This window comes from Sus scrofa, chromosome 15 (assembly GCF_054392235.1).
Source record: "Sus scrofa isolate SSC_HxYL_T2T_F1_AM1 chromosome 15, Sscrofa_HxYL_maternal_Yorkshire_Landrace_v2.0, whole genome shotgun sequence".
Classification (NCBI taxonomy): Eukaryota; Metazoa; Chordata; class Mammalia; order Artiodactyla; family Suidae; genus Sus; species Sus scrofa.
The window spans coordinates 92,187,718-92,210,393 of record NC_139397.1 but is presented as its reverse complement, the minus strand read 5'-3'; the positions used below and the strand labels follow the sequence as shown (position 1 = coordinate 92,210,393).

At 36.8% G+C, this 22,676-nt stretch overlaps 1 protein-coding gene across 10 annotated transcripts in view; it reads left to right on the top strand.

Annotated features, from left to right (window-relative positions):
* The window catches only part of SLC25A12 (solute carrier family 25 member 12), a 204,055-nt gene that overhangs the window by 166,387 nt on the left and 14,992 nt on the right, over positions 1-22,676 (top strand). For all 10 annotated transcript variants that reach the window (XM_084999505.1, XM_084999504.1, XM_084999509.1 and 7 more), the window contains 4 exons: positions 8,296-8,377; positions 9,906-10,064; positions 13,303-13,355; positions 13,592-13,672. In XM_084999505.1, the coding sequence (XP_084855631.1) occupies positions 8,296-8,377; positions 9,906-10,064; positions 13,303-13,355; positions 13,592-13,672 (375 nt within the window). The remainder of the gene's footprint in view (positions 1-8,295; positions 8,378-9,905; positions 10,065-13,302; positions 13,356-13,591; positions 13,673-22,676) is intronic.

The window sequence follows — 22,676 nt, the reverse complement described above, 5'->3', positions numbered from 1 at the left end:
ATACATTGGAAAACCCAACTTTTCTGTCTTTGGGATCTGGTACAAGTTTCCATGGGCCTCAGTTTCTTCTTTTGTAAAATTAGTATTTTCAAATATTTCTAAGTATCATTCAAGTTCCTGCATTCTGTAAAAATGATGGAATCAATAGATTTTTTTTTCATTTTCAGAATTCTCCATGTAGCTTCCTTTTTCCTTGTAACATTAAAAGCTTTATAAGGAATACAGTCTAGGCTAGGACCCAAGTAGAATAATTAAAAAATATACCTAAGTTCCGAGTTCCCATCATGGCACCGTGGAAACAAGTCCGACTAGGAACTGTAGGTTTCCGGTTCGATCCCTGGCCTTGCTCAGTGGGTTAAGGATCCAGTGTTGCCATGAGCTGTGGTGTAGGTCGCAGATGTGGCTCAGATCTGGTGTTGCTATGACTGTGGCGTAGTCTGGCGGCTGTAGCTCCTATTAGACCCCTAGCCTGGGAACCTCCATATGCTGCAGGTGTGGCTCTAAAAAAATATATATGAACATATATATATATTCTTATAGCAAAGTAATAAATTTTCTGCAGTTTTCAGCCTAGAAAAAACTTTAATTTTTACAGTTAACGTGTTTTTTTAGATTTATGAGGCATTCTAAGGCAGCCATATAGACCACTGTTTTAGTGACTCATTTTTAAAAGTTCACAAGGCCACAGAATTACAATATTGCTAGCCATAACTGTTTCCATGTTACTTCCAGAAGACATTTTTAATATCTTATAATTTTTTCCTATACTACCAAACTAGGAATACATAATCATTTACATTTTGTATGTAGAGTATTCCCCTGTAGGAATTTATCTGAAACTTAGATTTAAAAATAGGATTGATAGGAGTTCCCATCATGGCTCAGTGGAAACGAATCTGACAAGCATCCATGAGGACTCAGGTTAGATCCCTGGCCTCACTCAGTGGGTTAAGGATCTGGCATTGCCGTGAGCTGTGGTGTAGGTAGCAGACGAGGCTCGGATCCCATGTTGCTGTGGCTCTGGTGTAGGCCAGCAGCTACCGCTTCAATTCAACCCCTGGCCTGGGAAGCTCCATGTGCCATGGGTGGGGGCCCTAAAAAGACAGAAAAAAAAAAAAAAAAAAAGAAAGAAAAAAAGAAAAGAAAAACAGAGTGGACAACATGTTTTGTTGTTATCTCTGCCTTTGAAAATTGTTATGAAAACACATGGGCATGATGCAGAATCTGTAAGTTCAGAAATAAAAGTTACAAGAGAGGCAGAGGTTAACAGCTTGGGTACTGAATATGGAACGTCTTTCCTCTCTGTTTCCTCATGTATTAAGTAGAGACAGTAGTATCCATCTCGTAGGGTTGTAAGAATTACACCAGATGATGCACTTACACCTACTAATCATGCAAAACATGTTAACTGCTGTTATTGTTGTGGTTGTTACTCTTGAGCCTGTCTGAGCAAACTCCAAGTTGGGCTCAAAAATAGATAGGACACAACTCCTTCACTCACCCTCAACTACTTTCCTTAGGTAGAAGGGGATTGGAAGGGAGGAAGAATTATATCTTTTGTATTTTCTTCTTTATTGTCTGAAATATTTTACTTTAAAAAATTTTTGTCCTGGCTGAAATTCTGTTGTATTCTTTCTTAATTTAATTGATGGATAGTCATATAGAAAAAAAAAAAATCCCCACTTCATGCTGTACACACAAGTCTGTTCCAACTGGGATGTTGTAAACTTGAAAGATAAAAGTTTAGAGAAGATAACATATGAGGTTTTATTCATAGTTGAGATATAAGCAAAGATTTCACAAACAGGGTACAAAATACAAAATACGTTTGTCATAAAGAAAAAGATTAATATGTTGGACTTCATTAAATTAAAGAACCTTTGTTGATTAAAATATATCACCGAAAAGGTGAAAAGACAGGCTATACAAGAGGAAAAGACAGGATATCCAAATGGAGGAAGAAGGGAAGCTAGGGAAGGAAGGAAGGAAGAAGAGAAGAAGGGGAGAAAGAAAGTTCAATATCAGTAGTAAACAGAAAAAACACACTTTAAAGCTACAATTAGATGCCTTTTTTTTTTTTTTTTTTTTTTGTCTTTTTAGGGCCACAACTGCGGCATATGGATGTTCCTAGGCTAGGGGTTGAATCAGAGTTACAGCTGCTGGCCTATGTCACAGCCACAGCAGTGTGGGATCTGAGCCATGTCTGTGGCCTACACTACAGCTCATGGCAACGCCAGATCCTTAACCCACAGAGCAGGGCCAGAGATCAAATCTGCATCCTCATGGATACTAGTTGGGGTCGTTACTGCTGAACCATGATGGGAACTCCCAGTTAGATGCCATTTTATACCATCTGGATTAGCCAAAATTATACTCTGACAGTGGTAAGTAAGTATGGGAACTGTCATACACTGCTGGCCTCACAACTTTGGAAAGTATTTGAGAGTACCAGCTACAGTTGAAGAGACACATGCCTTGTGACTTGACAGTTCCTCTCCTCGGTGTAGTCCTTAACAGGAATAAGTACATATGCTGTTTAAAGTTTACATAGCAGCATTATTTGCAGTAGCAAAAAATTGGAAAATGTCCCAATATGTATCAGTAGTAGAATGGGTAAATATGTTGCAGAATAGAGAAGACTAGTGAGAAAAATAGAAATTTTCATTTGGGCAAAATGAGTTAAATAGAAGGAGGTTGGTTACAGAGAAGAGGATGTGACGTTTTTGGAGCATGAAGCACCTTAGAGGTGGTTAAAGACCAATTCTAGCCCAATATGAGAATGGGTAGACAGACACCTTTTTTTTTTCTGTATATCCCATAATTACTTTTTCACCTATATGGGGTAAATTATCTATGATGAACTCGCTTGGACATATGCATACTTTTTAAAAAAGTTTTGTTTCTATGGGAAATTATATTCAAGCTATAGACCACTCACATAAAGAACTTTTGGAATATAAGCTGGCTTGGGTTCTGTCATAAAATTATTAGAATAGTTTTTCTAGTTCATGTATAGCATTTCTCAGACATAGGAGTTTGTCCCTTTTGTGTATTTTGCATTCTAATGGACCTTCTTTAGAACTTTTGATTTACGAGTAAAGAGAAAACATTACAATCCACTTGCTGATCACTTTTTTGGGAAACTTTTTTTATTTTATTTTTTTAGGCATCACCTGCAGCATATGGAAATTCCCAGGCTAGGGGTTGAATCAGAGCTACAGCTGCCGGCCTATACCACAGCCATAGCAATGCGGGATCCAAGCTTCATCTGCAACCTACACCATAGCTCATGGCAACACTGGATCCTTAACTCACTGAGCAAGGCAAGGGATCAAACCTGCGTTCTCTTGGATACTAGTTGGGTTTGTTTCCACTGAGCCACAATGGAAACTCTTGGGAAACTTTTTAACCTCTAGCACCTATGATAGTTTTACAATAAATGGCAGTCTGTTCTCAAAAAGGAGAAAACTGGGTTTTTATACTAGTTTTATTTATGCATTTATTAGCCATTTATTTCATTTAAAATATTAGAATTAAAGACTTACTACAGTCTTTAATATAGTTTAACCTCCCCTCTTACTGAGAAGAAAGTATACATGGTTTGGCACTAGGGAAAAATATATATATATATCTTTTTCTTTACCTCCATCTCCTAGACTGTCACAGCTTTGGGTTTTAATCTTGTTTTGTGAGGTCAAGAGTATTGCATTCAAATTGAGGCATATTAAATTCATAGATGTGATTTGTAGACAAAAGAATTTCTATTTTTCCTAAGCTTATTTTTCCATTACAGTCATACACTTCAGTTGGTGTAGTCTAGTCTCCCCACACACACCTCGTGCTCGTTATAAAAATCTCCAGCTTTTCCTTTCTTTTCTGTCTATCAATAGTGTGCCATTTGGAAGAGGCAGTTCTCTTTATTGGTTGGCATACTACATGAAGCAACTTGGTTTGGGCAGGGTGCTTGATTGGTTTACTGACATGATACTGCCTTATCTAATTCTCATTTATAACATGAGGTACATTTAACTATGAACAAAATGAGATCTCCTCTCCAAATAAGATCTCAGGCCATTTCCTCATTTCCTAACATACACGTGTGCTTAGGGAGCAGGTTAAAAATCGACTCTTATTTTGCCTTGGAAAACAGTCTTGGTAAATATCTTCATGATCATAATCATAACCTTAAGGAAAAGAGTGCCTTTTCCTTTGGCCCATTTGCTCATGTGGGCAGTCTTCTTAGTGCTGAGATTTTCTTTCTGCCTAAATGCTAAAAAAATTCAGTACATAGTCATTAATAGGGATGGCAGCTACAGTATCATTCTACTTATGAATATTCATGAAGTGAAATCCATAGCATTAATTACATTAATTTACATTCCTGAATATAAGTGAACCATAAGTTATAGCGATAGCTAAGCCTAAAAAAAAACCTCTTGGAAACCATATATTGTATGTTTTTAAAAAAATAAATGCTATTTAATAAGGGTGGAGGTGACATTTCTTTCAAAAGGCATTTGGGTATTTATAGTTAGAGATGTTTTTAGGTAAGAATTAAAGCACAGTATAATCCTACAGTTTTCATAGGATTTTGTAGGGCTTATAGACATTCTTTAAAAGAAGAACATATATGGAAAATTTATGTGATTGAACAGAGAAGAAACTTTTTGTGTGAATAAGGGAATTTGTGGTTATTTGATTCTTTTTTTAATTGAGGTATATAGTTGATTTACAGTGTTAATAACATTAGTTTCAGATGTACAACATAGTGATTCAATACTTTTATAGATTATACTCCATTGAAAGTTATTAAAAATAATGACAATATTTCCCTTTACTGTGCAATATATTCTTGTCGCTTACTTACTTTATACATAGTTTAGTTGTCTCTTAATATACCCTTGTCTTGCCCCTTTGCTAACTACTTGATTCTTATTTGGGATCATAGCCTTTTTTATTCAGTGAGTTTTCACTCAATATACTCTTTTGAAGGTGTCATGATTAAAAGTAATTTATTTTCTTTGAGAATGAGATTTATTTTCACCCAGTTTTGTGACTGAGAAATGCTAATTTCAGAATAAGTTTTATGTGTGTCTTTTGAGAAGTTAAAAATATATATGCTATTATATAGGTAGTGTAACAACCACATTGGTTTTAAAAGATTTTAAAATCTTAGCCAAAGTGCCATCACATATTTAAAATATGTGATGTTAAACATCATCTTTACCTTGAAGATACAGATTGTATTTGTTTTCAACTGAATTTTCTTTGAAACAGAGTGTTAGAATTTACTGGTTAGACTCATTGTGTTCATCAATATCTGAAAAACTAATACAGTACTTTAAAGTGATATCAAAAAGGGTTTTGCATTAACAAATGCAAAACAAAATTTTAAAAAATCATTTTATTTCATTCTTTTGTAATTTCTATTTTCATATATGTTTAGAATGTATATTATATATAATTTTATAATATATATTACTTAGCTTTTTATGTATGTGACTAGTACAGTGAAATGTGCATATAATTTATATACAAAATCATATACTGAGGTTCATGTTTAAAATCTTTGGCAGGAGTGTTCAATCATAAACAGTTGTTAGAGACAGTTGACTTAAAGAATGACAGTGAATGCAGTGACATTGCTCTGCTTATCCCCCTTTCACAGTGAGACCTTTGGCAAGTCACCTGTCCTGTACATAATGTGGTCGTCTTATCTTTGTACATATAGCGGACTGACTAATAGCATAGTACAGTATGGTCTCATTGTGGGTAGAAATTGCTGAGAGTAAGCAGCCCCCTTTATGGTCTCACAGGGACAGTGGACCCTTGTGGGCTGCATTAGGTTACCAGTCCTGAATGCTTGGTAAAGTACTTTCACCTTTTGGGGGACAGCAAATCCCTAGACAATCTAAAATTAGTATGATTTTTATGGTAGTAAATGAAACAACAAGTAATTATCTTTTGGATGGCATGTTTTTGGATGCTCTGTGAATGAATCAAAATTAGGCTTATACTCAGGATTTTTTTTTAAGTGGGTTGCAAAATTTATTTATTTTTATTATCTAATGAATTTTATTACATTTATAGGTGTACAACAATCATCACAACCAAATTTTATAGTATTTCCATCCCAAACCCTCAGTGCATCCTCCCACCCCCCAACCTGTTTCATTTGGAAACCATAAGTTTTTCAAAGTCTGTGAGGCAGTAAGGATTTTGTTAAAATATTCTGTTCTTTCCCTTATTAAATTTCAAATAAAAATATCAATCTTAAATTACTAGTTGTTCACTTTTGTTACAGCATATAAATCAAACATAATGGATGGCTGTGTAGTTGCTTGGGCTAACTTGCTAGGAAGCCTTTTTATTTGTTTATTTGGCCATATATGCAGCATGTGGAAGTTCCCAAGCCAAGGGTCAAATCTGAGCCACAGCTGCGACCCATACCACTGTATAGGATCTTTCACCCACTGTGCCAGGCCAGGGATAGAACCCCTGCCACCCAGAGACAATACCGGATACTTAACCTGCTGTGCCATGGTGTGAACTCTAGTTTCTTCCATTCATTAAATTCAGTTTTGGATGTAATAGGTGTATGCTTTCACGTAATTGGATTATAATAAAGTTGGTATATTGATTGGGACATTAACATTTATAAAATATGTAGTGATTTTTTTTGAAGTAATGGTGTTTGACTAATTACCAAGTTTTCCAAGGGCTTCATAATGACTTTTCATCAAATGTTACTTACTTTCCTTCTTACTGTAGAATTTATTGAACCACAACACTGTGGCAAGCATAAAGAGCTTTTAAAGATCTCTGCCTACCGAAATCACAATCAGACATTAAATACTTAGGTATCAGATGCTTTGTTAAAACAGATTTGTTGCTTACTGTGGTACACAATTTACAAAACAAAAGATAAAACCTTTCTTTAGGCCTATTCCCAAATTACTTATAAATATTTGGTTTTGCCATATTTAGCTTGGTAAATTGAACTTTGAAGAGGTCATAAAAATGAAAGCAAATCAGAGAAGACTGGCTTACTTTTTTCTTTCCTTTAGATTTTAGACATGGAGTCCTCCATTAAATTATTCTAATGAAAGTATCTAAACTTCCTGTGTTTTAAAAAGCTCATTCAAGTTAATATTTTTCAAGTTTTCTTGGTGATAAAGCAATATTGTATTCCTTCATTTCAACTGTTTATACGTGTAATTGCTATTTTCATACTGGAATATTAAAGAATAAGACTGACATGCTAATATAGACAAATTATTTCAGATCCTTTATGCTGTGGTATATACCATTCTTAATCACAATAGGATTTTCACATTTTCAACATAGATTTTATGTTAGAACAATAAATGTGGCTGGGACAGTGGTTCTCAACCTAACTACATAGCAGAGTGATTTGAAGCCTTTTAAACACTTAAAAGCCCTAGGCCTCCGGAATATATTTTTTAAGGTCCCGCGGATGTTTTCTTTGTACAGGCAGAGTTAAAGAATACATAGGTCTTGGAGAGCAAATGTTTGGTAGCCTAGGTGAGAATTTCAGTATTTATCTAATGATAACCTCAGTGATTGAGCTTCAAAGCCAGAAATGAGGGGGCAAAGGCTCTGAACCCTTGAAATAGCATCTGTTAAAATTTTTTTCTTTAAGATTAGTGAAAGGTTGTTTTTGCCAGGATTTTCATGATATACAATAAATGTAGATTTTGTGCAAAAAATATTTCCTCAGTAAAAAAACAAAAAACAAAAAAAACTTCTAGCCCCCAAGAGAAGTCTTTGACCTTCCTTTACTTATCATCATAAACAATTCTAGTTATGTGATTTGTCCAGCCCTACTACATGAAAAGCAGCAAAATCAAATTAGGAGGCTATTGGTAAAAAACGTAATAGCTCTCAGGCATGGGAAGATAGCATAAACTGCTGTGGTGGATCTTGATGCAGTAACTGATGGACGTTTGAATATATTGACCTTAGGTCATTAGAGATGGTAGATTATGAGCAATATTCTCTGATTTAGGAACCAAGGTAGTTTTGGTAAATTTTAGAAAGATTTTTAAGTTTTAAATTGGTTAAAGTAAAGAAAGGAGAGAAGATTTTTATACCTGAAATGTATAAACCTGGCGTGATGGGGGGGAAGCTACTGTGTCTGTTTGGCTAGATACGCTTTTTAAATGCTAGTAGTAGAAATATCTATTTCAGAATCTTAAAATAGCCAAATTATAGCTATTTTCATTTGCTGTATGCTTTTCCACAATTTTTTACGTGCTTTCTTCTTCCCCACAGCAATCTCACGGTTTAGGCAGGCCTGTCTGGCTCCAGATTGCTGAGTCTGCTTACAGATTCACTCTGGGCTCAGTTGCTGGAGGTGAGTGACATGTCTGCGTGCTATTTCAACCTTGTGTTCAGGTAATATTATCTCACTAGACTGGGACAGATCAGCAGAGGTGCAGTTCATTGTTCCCAAGGGTCACGACTGCAGGGCTTTCTGAAATGTTCTTTATTTTTACCTACAATCAGAGGACTTGTCATAGCACGGCCGTGGCCTCTCTGGCTCCAGTCTGTCTTCTTTGAAAGTCTTGGATGCATGTTGCACTCACTTTAATTATACTGGTTAAAGCCAGTGTGAACAAATGGAGAATAAGGCTGTGTTTATGGTGTTAGGAGTGAGGGCAGGTAGGAAATCAAGATTTGGGGTACAAATCCCAGAACCTTACAAAATAAAACAACCTCTCAAAGTGATTTGCTTTTGCTTTTGTTTTTGGGGGTTTTTTCTCCTCTTTTACTGGTTGAAGAATATCTTGTAGGTTATTTGCTGAAATGAATCCCTCTCTTTCCTGCTCCTGGGCAAAATTTGAGAGGCTTTTTTTTCGCTTCAGTCTCTCCATAGAAAATGTGTAAAATCTGAAGTTGCTTTGTTGAGAAGCACCTTGCAGGTGTGATTAAAATACTTATGATTTTCCAAAACAAGCCCGAACTGATGAAAATATTATTCTTTTCTTTTCAGTCTCAGTTTTAGAAGTTGCAAAGCATGTTTTTATTTTCAATAGTTGAAAAATACAATACTCTAATTCATGTTATAAATTTTTCAGTCCCTGTGAAATTCTAAAACCTGGCCTTTTAAAAAACCAAAAAATAAAAAACCGAATTCTTTAAGGGGGGGGTCATGTTGCAATTTGGTTCCAATATTACAGTTGTAACTAAGCATAATTTACCAAAATGCTGTCGTAAACTAGATTTTAAAATTATACACAACTATGTGTACATGTGTAATTATTTTAAGAGGTAACTGGTATAATGTATAGGCATTTAATGGACAATACAAAGAAATATATATAATAATTTAATGTTGTTACAGAAAATTGAGCGTTGATTATCTAATGCTGGGGTGACTTGAAAATCCACTACAGTGCTCTGAAGCAGCTGTATTTATGGTTCCTAGTGGTTGCTAGCCTGTGATCCCTCAGCTGTGTGTGGGAGAAAGAAAAATTATATAAAGTCTCTTGTGAGAATAGATACTGTGTTCTATTTTCTAGTCCTTTGAGATGAAATTTGTTGTCCTTATAGAGTCTCTATTTAATTGTGCTCTCTCCTTTTTTTTCTTTTTTTTTCTTCGCTTTTTAGGGCCGCACTTGCGGCATATGGAGGTTCGCAGGCTAGGGGTTGAATTGGAGCTGTAGCCACCGGCCTACACCACAGCCACAGCAGTGCCGGATCCAAGCCACATCTGAGACTTACATCACAGCTCAGGGCAATGCCGGATCCTTAACCCACTGAGTGAAGCCAGGGATCGAACCCGCAACGTCATGGTTCCTAGTTGGATTCATTTCTGCTGCGCCACAACAGGAACTCCAAATTGTGCTGTCTTTTAAGCCTAAAAATTGTTTTGTTTGTAGCTGTGGGAGCCACTGCAGTGTATCCTATAGATCTGGTGAAGACCCGCATGCAAAACCAGCGTGGCTCCGGCTCTGTTGTGGGAGAGCTGATGTACAAAAACAGTTTTGACTGTTTTAAGAAAGTCCTGCGTTATGAGGGCTTCTTTGGACTCTACCGGGGTGAGTAAGCAAATCTCAGCAGCTAAAGTTAGTGATTTTATCTCACCAGCAGCAGATTTGAATTCCCTTGTTAAGAAAATCAACGTGTAGTCTGTCCAGTCAGATGAGGGCTGTTTCTCTCTTTTTTTCTCCTTGCTTGTTTCCCTGTTTACATTTTGCTGGTAACTAGCAATATTAGTCTGCAGACAAGGTCTTTATTTCTTCTTCCTGCAATCCACACCTAAGTTTGTCCCAACATGGGTCTATGGTCACTGTACTCTTACAAACTAAGGCACATGTCTGCAGGATGGCAACTAAGAAAGAGAGGGCTTCTTTTCTCAAAAAAATTAGAGAGGAGAAAGACCTTTTCTCTGTGAAACAGAAACCAGGCTGCTGCTTGAAGGTGAGTTTACCTTTTATCCACTTGTTTCAACTAAAAGAAATAACCGAATGTTTTGTCTCTTCCAAGGAGACCAACCATTCATAATCCCTTCCAGTGAGACATCTGAAGTTAAAAAAAAAAAAAAACCTTTCTGCTCCAAGTCTCATTCTTGCTCCTTTTCTCCCTTTAGCTCAGAGGCACTGAGCGAAAGCAGAGAGATTTTCTTTTTCAGGGAATGTTACCACCAACTCTAAGCTGAGCCCAGTGCTGTCGGCACCAGAGGCAGCAGCCCCATGCAGAATTCTCCCCACCCCGTTGGCTTTGTAGGAACTTGTTCTCTTTGGAGAGGGAGACTTTCATGTACATTTTTCACATTAGAATTTAGGGTTTCCTTTGGGAGGGAGATTAATTTTTTAATCCCTTTGGGCGCCACTTGGAATTCTTTGAAAAATGCTCTACATGCTCAAGTCCAGGGCATTTATGTAATTTACTGTACTTGTTTGTTTGCACACACAGTCTCATTAATCCTGAGCTCATTCTGAGCCCTGTTGAACTGTTTGGCTTAGAACCTCTTCCTTGGAAAGAAAGACTGGGCCTGCACAAAGCTTTAAGCTTATGGACATGAGGAAAAATACCTCTGATTAGCATTATGTGCAGATATTCAAGAGAATATATAGTTTATATGTCCTTATACTTGAAGGAGAGGGTCATGAGTATGTGCATTTTTGCCATTATATATAGAACAAGAGAAGAGAGTGGCTCTGGAATCAAACCAGGTTCAACTACCCTGCTCCTGAGAAAGAATGTTAATGAACTTTATTCAAATATTCAGAACTCTTTGCCTGTCTAAATTCTAGCTTTCTAGCATTACTTCACAGGAAGAGGTATGCATTGTTTGGAATGCAGATCTCTTTATGTGAATGCTTGTTTTAAACTAGTTTAAACATTGCATATCTAGATTTTATTTAATAGGGACTCTGAGGGTTAAGTGGCTCTAAGGTTATTTTCTTCTTTGACATTTCAATCTTTCTTTGTTGAACAATAATCTTCCTTCCTCCTTGGTAGAAGAGACTTCCTTTTATTTATTTATTAGATTTTTTTTTTAATTTTTGTTTTTTGTCCATGGACTGTGGATATTCCCAGGCCAAGGATTGAACCTGTGCCACAGCAGTGACCTAAGCCACTACAATGACAACACCAGATCCTTTACCCTCTGCACCACAAGGGAACACTGAAGGGACGTCTCTTTGAAGATAATGTCCTCTGTTGGAAGGATCCTAGATATATATTCTGTCCAGTTTAACCTTCTCAGTGGATAGATGCTTATAGAAGATTTCATTTGGGAGAGATGTCATGTTAATTAAATGGGTCCAATATAGCAAGTTGCAAGGTAGGAATGAAGGGATTATTAGCTTTATTTAGGATGTGATCTGATAAAATCAGTCCTTTAAATGAGAGACTCTTATATTAGGGGCAAAATTGTAGGCGTCCTGTATATAAACACTATCTATGATTGTTGAGATTGTCATGTATTGCTTAGAACTGGTTCATTTTGTGAGATGATTGACAAAATTGTTGCCAGATTAGCCTAAATTTCTTTGTAGGCAATAATGATAAAATGACATAAATCAGTATTTTGTTTAAATTCCATGAGCCTTATTGAAGCAAGTTGTAAAACAGATACACATGCTGACCCCATTGTGTGGGAGTCAGGTTAAGTTATAGTGCCTGATGATCACGAGAGTTAGAAAGTTAAGACTGCCATCTGCTGATTTATTCTTTTAAATCAGTCTGCTACCCATTAAAGGTGTGTGCAGATTGGTGTTTGTCATTGATAATTCAGTTTGACTGACAGTAGCCCGTATGTATGATTACTTGCTGGCTCTCAACTCATAGAAAATCACTCAGCAATATCCTTAAAGTAGGCTTAAGATCAGTGGTGAGCATGCAAACACTTACATAACTCTCCCTTGGCTGGTGATTTAGAGGATATAAAATGTTTATTGTTAACATCTTTAAAAAGTGTATGCAAAAAATGTATGCTAACCATTTGGATAATCTGTGTGCTTTAGAAAGTTGAGCCCTATGAATAGCTACAGATGTTGAATTGTTGATATGTTTTTTCTTCTGCAGCCAGCCTAGGAAATTTAACTTTCTAAGAATAATGATTTCCTTTGTTTTTAGAGAATTCTTTTGAAATGTCTTAAGTTTGGCATATATTAGTAAATAAGAATACAATGGGCTGTTTTTGCTTGATATCCATTAAATGGAAGTTAGAACTGCATTTTTCTTTGCAGTTTTGTCTTTCTTTTAAATAAATGAGTACTGAATTCTGCGTTTCTCCAAAAAGAAAATTATGGGAGTTGGTATAATAACCAAGTGTAATAACCATGACACTGTATGCTATTACATAGGTAGTATCATTTATGGCAAAATCTGGGTCTACTTAACAGGACATTTGCAAGGCATTTCCAAGAATATAGCATTGGCTTTTCTAAGGTGTCTGTGTGTGTTCGTATGTTGTTGGTGGTAAAGGGAGGGAATTTGGTTTCGTTCTTACTGGAGGTGTTCTGGGACTGGAGAAGATCCATGGGTTCCCTTTCTTCCTCATATTTTGGGGGAGGTTTAGATAACTGGGCTTTAAAGGAAGCATGCTTAAGAAAGGATTTATAGCCTCAAGAAAGTATAACATTATATTTGACATAAATAATTATTACATACCTATACATAGTTTTTAGGATAATCCACTTTTTCCCATTTTTATGAAAACCCTCAAATGTTTGATGGGTAAATAATATGTGGAAGTCTGCTTTGTTGGGCTTGTGTGTTCATGTCTAGTACATCTCTACTGCTAACAGTTTCTCTCTGTTTACCTAGGTCTGATACCACAACTCATAGGGGTTGCTCCAGAAAAGGCCATTAAACTGACTGTAAGTTTCTTTCTCGTTCAATTTATGTCATTTGTTTAGATTATCATTAGGCCAGAAATTAAAACTGATGCTGCTAAGACTGGCACACTATCAAGGCATTTGTAAAACTTTATGTGTAGACATTTGATGATTTTTAATATTATGAGACAAATATTTGCTGATTTGGAAACCCAGTAATGCGCCACAAAAGGAAATGGTTGGGGATTCTGGTTAATTGATACTGTCTTTCTAATTAGGTTAATGATTTTGTCCGGGACAAATTTACCAGAAGAGATGGCTCCATTCCACTTTTAGCAGAAGTCCTTGCTGGAGGTTGTGTAAGTATTAATACTGGTAATTTCTCATGGCAAATATGTTCCTTTAGCCTTTTCGTGCATCACATATAATACCTGAGTGACATCCCCCTTGAGCTTACGAGATTCTAAGTAGATTTTCTCAGTGATCATATGGAATGATCTTTTCATTTCATTAAATAATCCGATTGGTTTTGAGTGCAGAAAAGAGGCAGTATTTTTGTCAGCTCAGTCTCTCAGAAACTCCTGAAGCATTACATTTTGAAGTTGCAATTCTGTTTCTTCTTAAATACCACAGAAAACAGAGTAGTGGCTAGAGTTACCATATACTTTTATTGACTGGAAATTTAAAATGTGTGAAATGGCTGATTTAATTGGGCCCTTATATTTTAGGTGTAGCAGTAAGTAAGCCATTGTGGTATGATTATAATTTTCCTTCTTTAGAGACCAGAGAATATAGCAAACAATCATAACCAAGTTGAAGCTGTTGACAGTTCTGAAACACAGAGATTCTATCTTTAAATGTGAGCATGACATTAGATTTAGACCAATTCTCAAATCTAAACTTGCAGCTCAACTAATTTTGTTTGTGGTGTTGATTTCACATTTGGCAATTCATGATTTGTTTAGGATTTATTTAGTTCATTTTGTCCCTGAAACCTTTAATGACTTCCAGTTGAATTGGCTGACAGCCTTGGCTTAACCTTCCTCAGTTACTTGTGGAACCTGAGGTGATGAGGTCAGGGAACTTTGCAGCTTTTAATTCACAGAAGATTCCCTGAGGGTCAGAGAGAGAGGCTGCTCTGGACTTTTCTTTCATATTTGTCAGCCTGGCACATACCTGAGTCCTCCCTTCTTTGCAACCAAAGTTCTTATGCAGGAGGTAGCTGGGCGCACTCTGTGTGTGTGTATACACATACATACGTATGCATGTGGATTTGCCTCTAGACCTACATGCATGTCCAAGTGCATTCTCAGGAAGAAAACTCACTTCTTTGACTAACTCTCTTTTCTCATGAAGGACAAATAATGGACATAGACTAAGACCTTTGCTTGGGTCTTCCTATAGTTTCTCTGCTTCCTTTGCCCCAATGAGATGGTGCAATTCTTTCTCCTCTAAATGAAAGAACCACTGCAAATCTGAAATACTCTTTTTCTGACTGGTTTTAGTTTTAATTTGGTTAAGAAATTTCCTAACTAGGATTTGCCACAACACATGTATACATTTGTCAGAAATCTCCCACCTCGTGCTCTCTATGTTCCATGTAGCTGATTATTTGTTTCCATTTGTAATATAGCCAGAGGTTTTTGCCTGTGAAGCTGACTTGTTCCCTTGTCTGACATGTGACCTACAAGGTTAAATTATAATCAGATATTTGCTTCCTTTGTTCTTCCTAGGTATGGACCCTGTTTCTAGATTTGAACTTGGGGAATTTCTCTTGAAGTATGGGGTGCCTCGAGGGTTGTGCTGACCCGCTAAATCTCTTCCTAATCATGACTCATTTCTGCAAGCTTTGGTGGATTGTCTAGCTAGAAACCTACAGCGTGAAAAGTAGTTGGGTTGGGCGCTAGGCGGAATGATTAGGTTGTCTGCAATTCTTCACCACAAACGCTTTCTGCTTCCCTCTTCCCTAGAAATCTCTTCATTCATGGAGGAAAGAAAATGTGCAATTATTGAGTTTCTTCTGATGAATTCAATCGTATTACAGTATAAATGATTGTTAAAGCATAACCTGCTACTTCTCCCAAAAGTCTGCATATTTCAACAGAGAATAAAACCTTAAACAAGAAGGATGAGTCTATTTATAGACTGTCAGGCACTGTGAAATGTAGAAATACTCTTTTTACTGAATGAAACCTGGTAAGCAGCCATCAGAGAAGCCCTGGGAGGAGTGGCTGCCAGGGAGTCGATCACAAGAACCCTGGGGATCCTGGGTGCTAGTGGTGATAGAATGTGCAGTGTCCCTGTGTGTTTTTGGCAGAATTTTAGCCAGTGTTTTAGTCAGTGCCACCAGGTGAAAAGAGTGCTGCTATTCTTCCAAACATCGCTCAATTTTAAAGGTGTACCTCATGTGTTAACCTAATGCAAGTTAATTCAGAAGAAATGGCTCAAATGGAGCCGTCAGTATTACCTTTATAGGTTTTTTTCCTAATGAAAGGATCAGGTAGGACCAGCATCTCGAGGTCCTTATATATGGGCGGGAAGTTCTACTGCTATGAAAATGGCTGCACTGTCCTTTAGGAAAAATGATGTGCACTGACTAGATCATGAAATGACTAAGAAATGAAAACATCCAGTCCTTCAACATTGTTTTTCTGTGGTTTGTGGTGTTTTATGATCTCTTTTCAAAAGTATGCAATATTAGATACATACAAAAGAGTATATATTATATAGATTAAAATTTATAATAAAATGAGCATCTGTGAACCTACCTCTCAACTGAAATATTACTATTATTATTTTTACTTTTTAGAATCACACCTGTGGCATATTATTATTATTATATTATACTATTACTATTATTGACACTGGTTTTTTGTGTTTAATCTTGCTTTAATCTGCTACAATGCTAATAAGCAGCTAAGGACTTTTCTTACTAGGCTAACCATTTTATAGTCATGGTCTCATCATTATTCCCAATCAGAGTTGAAGAAAATAAAACCTCATTTAGTGAATGGCAAAGTTGAGGTTCAAATCACTTTTGTCTACAGATCTATATTAATTCATATTTGGTATGTTTTCATTCTTTCATTTATTCTTTCTCATTTAACAAGCTGTCAAGCCTGAGAAGGATTTAGAGTTTTCTTTCTGTGCAGGGAACCAAATTTAGGATATGTTCATATCTCATAGGAAAATGGCTCCTGATCATTCTCACCAGATAAAACTTAATCTTAAATCTAATCATATTCCACTGTGGTAATTTGAAAGTAGAATTCCTTATCATGATTTGCTTCATTTCTACATGTCACTAAAGAAAATATGTGCTTATGATTATAATTCATCATAATAGCTACCATTTCTTGAGCATCTTGGACTGGACTGAACATTTTAGAGGCATTATCTCATTATTATTCCCAGCTCAAGTTGAAAAAACTAAAAGCTCAGTGAAATCAAGCACTTAGTAAATGGAAAAATTGAGATTCAAATTACTTCTGTCTCAAAATCTATATTCTTTCATATTTGATATGTTTCCCTTCATTCAGTCTTTCACTCATTCTCTCATTTGTTAAATGTTTGCTGTGTTTCAGGAAAAGTTTTAAAATAACAGCTTTATTGAGGTAGAATTCACATATCAGGAGTTCCCGTTGTGGCTCAGAGGTTAATGAACCTGACCAGTAACCATGAGGTTGTGGGTTCAATCCCTGGCCTCGCTCGGTGGATTAAGGATCCAGCATTGCCGTGAGCTGTGGTGTAGGTCACAGACACGGCTTGGATCCCACGTTGCTGTGGCTGTGGTGCAGGCCGGCAGCTGTAGCTCTGATTTGACCCCTAGGCTGGGAACCCCCATATGCCGTGGGTGCAGCCCTAAAAAAGACAAAAAGACAAAAAAAAAAAAGAAGAATTCACATATCATATAGTTCCCCCCACTTAGAGTGTACAGTTCAGCAGTTTTTCTTATATTCACACAATTGTCCAACTGTCAGCATAGTGAATTTTAGAACATTCTTGTTCTCTACCCCCACCAAAAACCTAGTACCCCTTAGCTATTGCCTTCCAGTTTTCCCACCTTCTCCCCACCATGCCTTAGGCAACTTCTAGTATACTTTCTGTGTCTATAGATTTCCCATTTCTGGATATTTCATATAAATGGAATCAAACAATATGTGGCCTTTTGTGTCTGACTTCTTTCACTCAGCATGTTTTCAAGGTTCATTCATGTTGTATGTATCAACACTTGAGGCCTTTTTATTGCTGAATAAATTTCATTATATAGCTAAGACCATATTTTGTTTATCCATTCATCAGTTGTTGAACATTTGGGTTGTTTCCACCTTTTGGCTATTTTGAATAATGCTGCTATGAACATTCATGTAAAAGGTTTTATGGGAGTTCCCTTGTGGCGCAGTGGGTTAAAGATCCAGCTTTGTCACTACAGCAGCTTGGGTCACTGCTATGACGTGTGTTCAGTCCCTGGCCCAGGAATTTCCACATGCTGTGGTTGTGGCCAAAAAAAAGTTTTGTGGACATATGTTTTCACTTCTCTTTTGTACATACCTAGGGGTGGAATTGGTAGGTCATATAGTAACTCTGATAAGTATTTTGAAGAACTGCTAGACTGTTTTCCAAAGTGGCTGTACCATTTGACAATTCTACCAGCAATGTATGAAGATTCTGATTCCTCTACCTCCTCACCAACACTTACTATTATCTACCTTTTCATTATAGCCATCCTCATGTGTATTAAGTGGTATCTTACTGTGATCTAATGAATGACAGTATTGAACATCTTTTCATGAATGTTTTGGCACTTATATATCTTTGGAAAACAATATATTCAGAATCTTTGCCCATTTTAGTTGGGTTATCATTTATTATTGAATTATATGAGTTCTTTATCTATTTTGTGTACTTTATCAGATATGTGATTTGCAAAGATTTTTCACTATTTTGACTGTGACCTTTGAAGAATTGGACTTCGATTTTAATGAGGTCCAATTCTCTATATTTCCTTTCTTTCTTTTCTTCTTCTTCTTCTTCTTTTTTTTTTTTTTTTTTTGCTTGTGCTTTTCTTGTCATATCTAAGAAATCACTGCCTAATCCAAGATCATGAAGATGTATACCTTTTTTCTTTGTTTTCTTCTAAGAGTTTTATAATCTTTAGCTCTTATATTTAGGTCTTTGATCTTTCACACAAATTTTGTTTTGGCTGTGCCTACAGTGTACGGGCCAGGGAGCGAACCTGAGCCAACAGTAAAAATGCCAAGTGCTTATTTGCTAGGCCACCAGGGAACTCTGTTTCACACATTTTTTTTTTTTTTATTCACCACCCCATGGCAAATGGAGTTCCCAGGTCAGGGATCAGACCTGAGCCATAGTTGTGACCAAATCCTGAACTGTGGAAGCACCAGATTCTTTAACCCATTGTGCTGGGCTGGGAATCAAACCTACGTCCAGGCACTGCAGAGATGTCCCCAATCCCATTGCGTCACAGTGGGAACTCCCACATGATTTTTTTTTGTTTTTTGCTTGTTAGGACCAAACCCATGGCATATGGAGGTTCCCAGGCTGAAGGTTGAATCAGAGCTGTAGCCGCTGGCCTATACCACAGGCACAGCAACTCGGAATCCAAGCCATGTCTGCAGCCATAGCTCATGGCAGCGCCAGATCCCTAACCCACTGAGGGAAGCCAGGGATCGAATCCACGTCCTCATGGATGCTAGTCAGATTCATTTCCATTGCACCACGACAGGAACTACTCCCACACAAATTTTTTTTTTTTTTTGTCTTTTGTCTTTTTTGTTGTTGTTGTTGTTGCTATTTCTTGGGCCGCTCCCGCGGCATATGGAGGTTCCCAGGCCAGGGGTTGAATCGGAGCTGTAGCCACCGGCCTACGCCAGAGCCACAGCAACGCGGGATCCGAGCCGCGTCTGCAACCTACACCACAGCTCACGGCAATGCCGGATCGTTAACCCACTGAGCAAGGGGAGGGATCGAACCCGCAACCTCATGGTTCCTAGTCGGATTCGTTAACCACTGCGCCACGACGGGAACTCCCCACACAAATTTTTAACCTTAATTTTTTCCAGTCTTTTGACTTGAGCAGAGATATTACCAAATGAAAGTTTTATTTTTCATTGTCAACATTTCAGTGTATTTCCTCCTAATGCTTTTATAGACATGCTTGTGTGCATGTACACACACACATTGATTTTTTTAAACCAGATAGAAGTTTTGTTGACTAAAACTTCCTGATTGGAAATACAATCAGCTCTCACTTTCTAAGGGCAGCAGAAAATCACAGTGGAGCTTCTTACTTGAGAAATAGGTATACACTTTGGGAATAGAATAATAAACAGTATAAATTTTCAGATTTTAATTTTTTTTTTTTTTGGCCACACTTGCATCATGCGGAAGTTTTTGGGCCAAGAATCGAACCCACACCACAGCCCATGACCAGAGTCATAGCAGTGACAATGCCAGATCCTTAACACACTGAGTCACGTGGGAACTCCTATCTATATTAGAATCTTCTCAAAAAAGAGTTACCAGCTCAAAATTTATGATTTAGATGTGATAGTGTAAGTTTTTTGTTGTTGTTGTCGTTGTGTCTATACTTGAACTTTAGATTTAATAATTTCTCAACCCTTTTTTTGGTGGGGATAGGCTAAGAATATATGTATGTGGACACAGTTACTCAGAAATATCTGTTACTAGTACATTGGTAATGTATATGTAACAATAGGTTTCATAAATTTTTCTCATTGTTCTTACAGGTAAGCCATTCTTATCAGGCCGTATGTTTTTATTCTTCTATTAGAAAGTCTCTCTTTATATACGTATGAACATATATATATGCGTATACACGTATAATATACATCCATATCAGACATAAATATAATTGAGTGTTTAATTAAGATATCTGTTGTGGGCAAGAGTAAGACTTTAATGTCAACTTAGAATTTTTCAAAGTCCTTTTATATGCACTGTTGTCACCACTTATAAAATAGGTAGATGAGAAACAGAAGCTCAGAAAGGCTAACTCTCATCCCAAATCACACAGCTAATATAGGCTGCTGTTTTCATGTGTACCCAAGTATTTTTCTTTCCTTTTTTTTTTTTTTTTTTTTTTCCTGTATTTTTGCCTTTTCTAGGGCCTTTCCCGCTGCATATGGAGGTTCCCAGGCTAGGGGTCTAATCAGAGCTGTAGCCGCCGGCCTACACCAGAGCCACAGCAACACAGAATCTAAGCCGCATCTTCGACCTTCACTACAGCTCATGGCAACACCGGATCCTTAACCCACTGAGCAAGGCCAGGGATCGAACCTGCAACCTCATGGTTCCTAGTTGGATTTGTTAACCACTGAGCCACAACAGGAACTCCAGTATTTTGTTTTTTAAGACCAACTCCTTTTACTTTATAGTGCTCTCTTGAGGAATCAAATCTAGATAAGCTCATTCAACTTTGTAGTGTCTTTTCTTCCTTTTTTGAAGAATATTACATGGATATATATAATAAAACTTTAGCATATATCTGATTATATATACACACATATATATTATTTAGACATAATTAATGTATTAAAATATCTAAAATGTCAGCTTAATGAGGTTTTTTTTTAAAAAATACAAGTCATTAAATTTATTTATTTTTTGTCTTTTTAGGGCTGTACCTGTGGCATATGGGCCTTTCCAGGCTAGGAGTCGAATCAGAGTTGTAGCTGCTGGCCTGCACCACAGCCACAGCAATGCCAGTTCCAAGCCACTTCTTAACCCATTGAACAAAGCTAGGGATCAAACCCATGTCCTCATGGACACTAGTTGGGTTCATTACTGTGCCACGACGGAAACTCCCAACTTAATGAGTTTTAACAATTGTATACACTACTCAAGATACAGAATATTTTACCCTAGAAAATTAATTCATGCCTTTTTCCAGTCAGTCATTCCTCCTTTCCCCCAGGCAGCCACTGTTCTAATTTCTGTCAACAGTTTCGTTTCTTCTTGGATTTCATATTAACAGACTTGTACAAAATGCATTCTTTTATGGCTGGCCTCATTTGCTCAACAAAATGTTTTCAAGAGTTATCCTTATTATTGTAAGGGTATCAGTAGTTGCTTTTTTTGTGTGTGTGTTTCTGTTTTTAATTTTTACAAGCATTATTCCATGAGTAATCAACTCTAGATGTCCTCATGGTTCCTAGTTGAATTCATTTCTGCTGCACCACTACGGGTTTAATTTTTTTTTTTTAGTTTTATTGAAGTATAGTTGATTTACAATGTTGTGGTAATTTCTGCCATACAACAAGATGATTCAGTTATACACGTCTTTCTTTTTTGGATTATTATCTCATATAGGCTATCATTGAATACTGAGTAGAGTTCCCTATGCTATACGGTCGGTCTCTGTTGACTATCTGTATGTTCAATTTAAAAGAAACTGCCAGTTGGTTTTTTGCAGTGCGTGATGGACCATTTTATAGTCTCATCGGCAGTATACAAATATTCCAGTTACTCAACATTCTCACCAACATTTGATATTTTTAGTCTTTTTATTTTAGTCGTTCTAGTCAGTATGAAATGATATCTTATTGTAGTTTTAATTTGCATTTCCCTGATGCCTGAAGATATTGAGCATCTTTTCATGTGTTTACTGGCTACTTATACATATATATTTTTGCTGAAGTATCTATTCCAGTCTTCTGCCTATTTTTACTAGGTTATTTATTTTCATTACTCATTTGTAAGAGTTCTTTATACATCACGGATACAGTCCTTTGTCAGATATGTGTTACGAATTTTTTTCGCACTCTAGGACTTGCCTCGTTAATTATCTTAGTGGTCTCCGTGGTGGTTTTATTTATTTATTTTTTGCTTTTTAGGGCCGCACCCACAAAATGGAGGTTTCCAGACTAGGAGGCTAATCAGAAAAACAACTGCCAGCCTACACCATAGCCACAGCAATGCCAGATCCGAGCCATGTCTGCGACCTACACTGCAGCTCATGGCAACACCGGATCCTTAACCCACTAAGCAAGGCCAGGGATCGAACTACAACCTCCTGGTTCCTAGTCGGATTCATTGCCACTGTGCCATGACAGGAACTCCCATCCATGGTGGTTTTATAAAAGAAAAAGATTATGTAGAGTTTACACACTCATAAACTTAAGTGGGGAAAATCTTAGTATCTTTGCAAGTCAACAAAACAATGTTTAAAAGTGTTGGGGGACTGACCTATAGGTATTTTCTAATCATCTTTCTACTAAGTATCTATTTGTATGTTGTTACACTCTAGCCAGAGCATATACCATACTGATCATTTTATCTCTTTTAGAGAGTGGATACTTCTGAATGGATAAAAGTCATAAA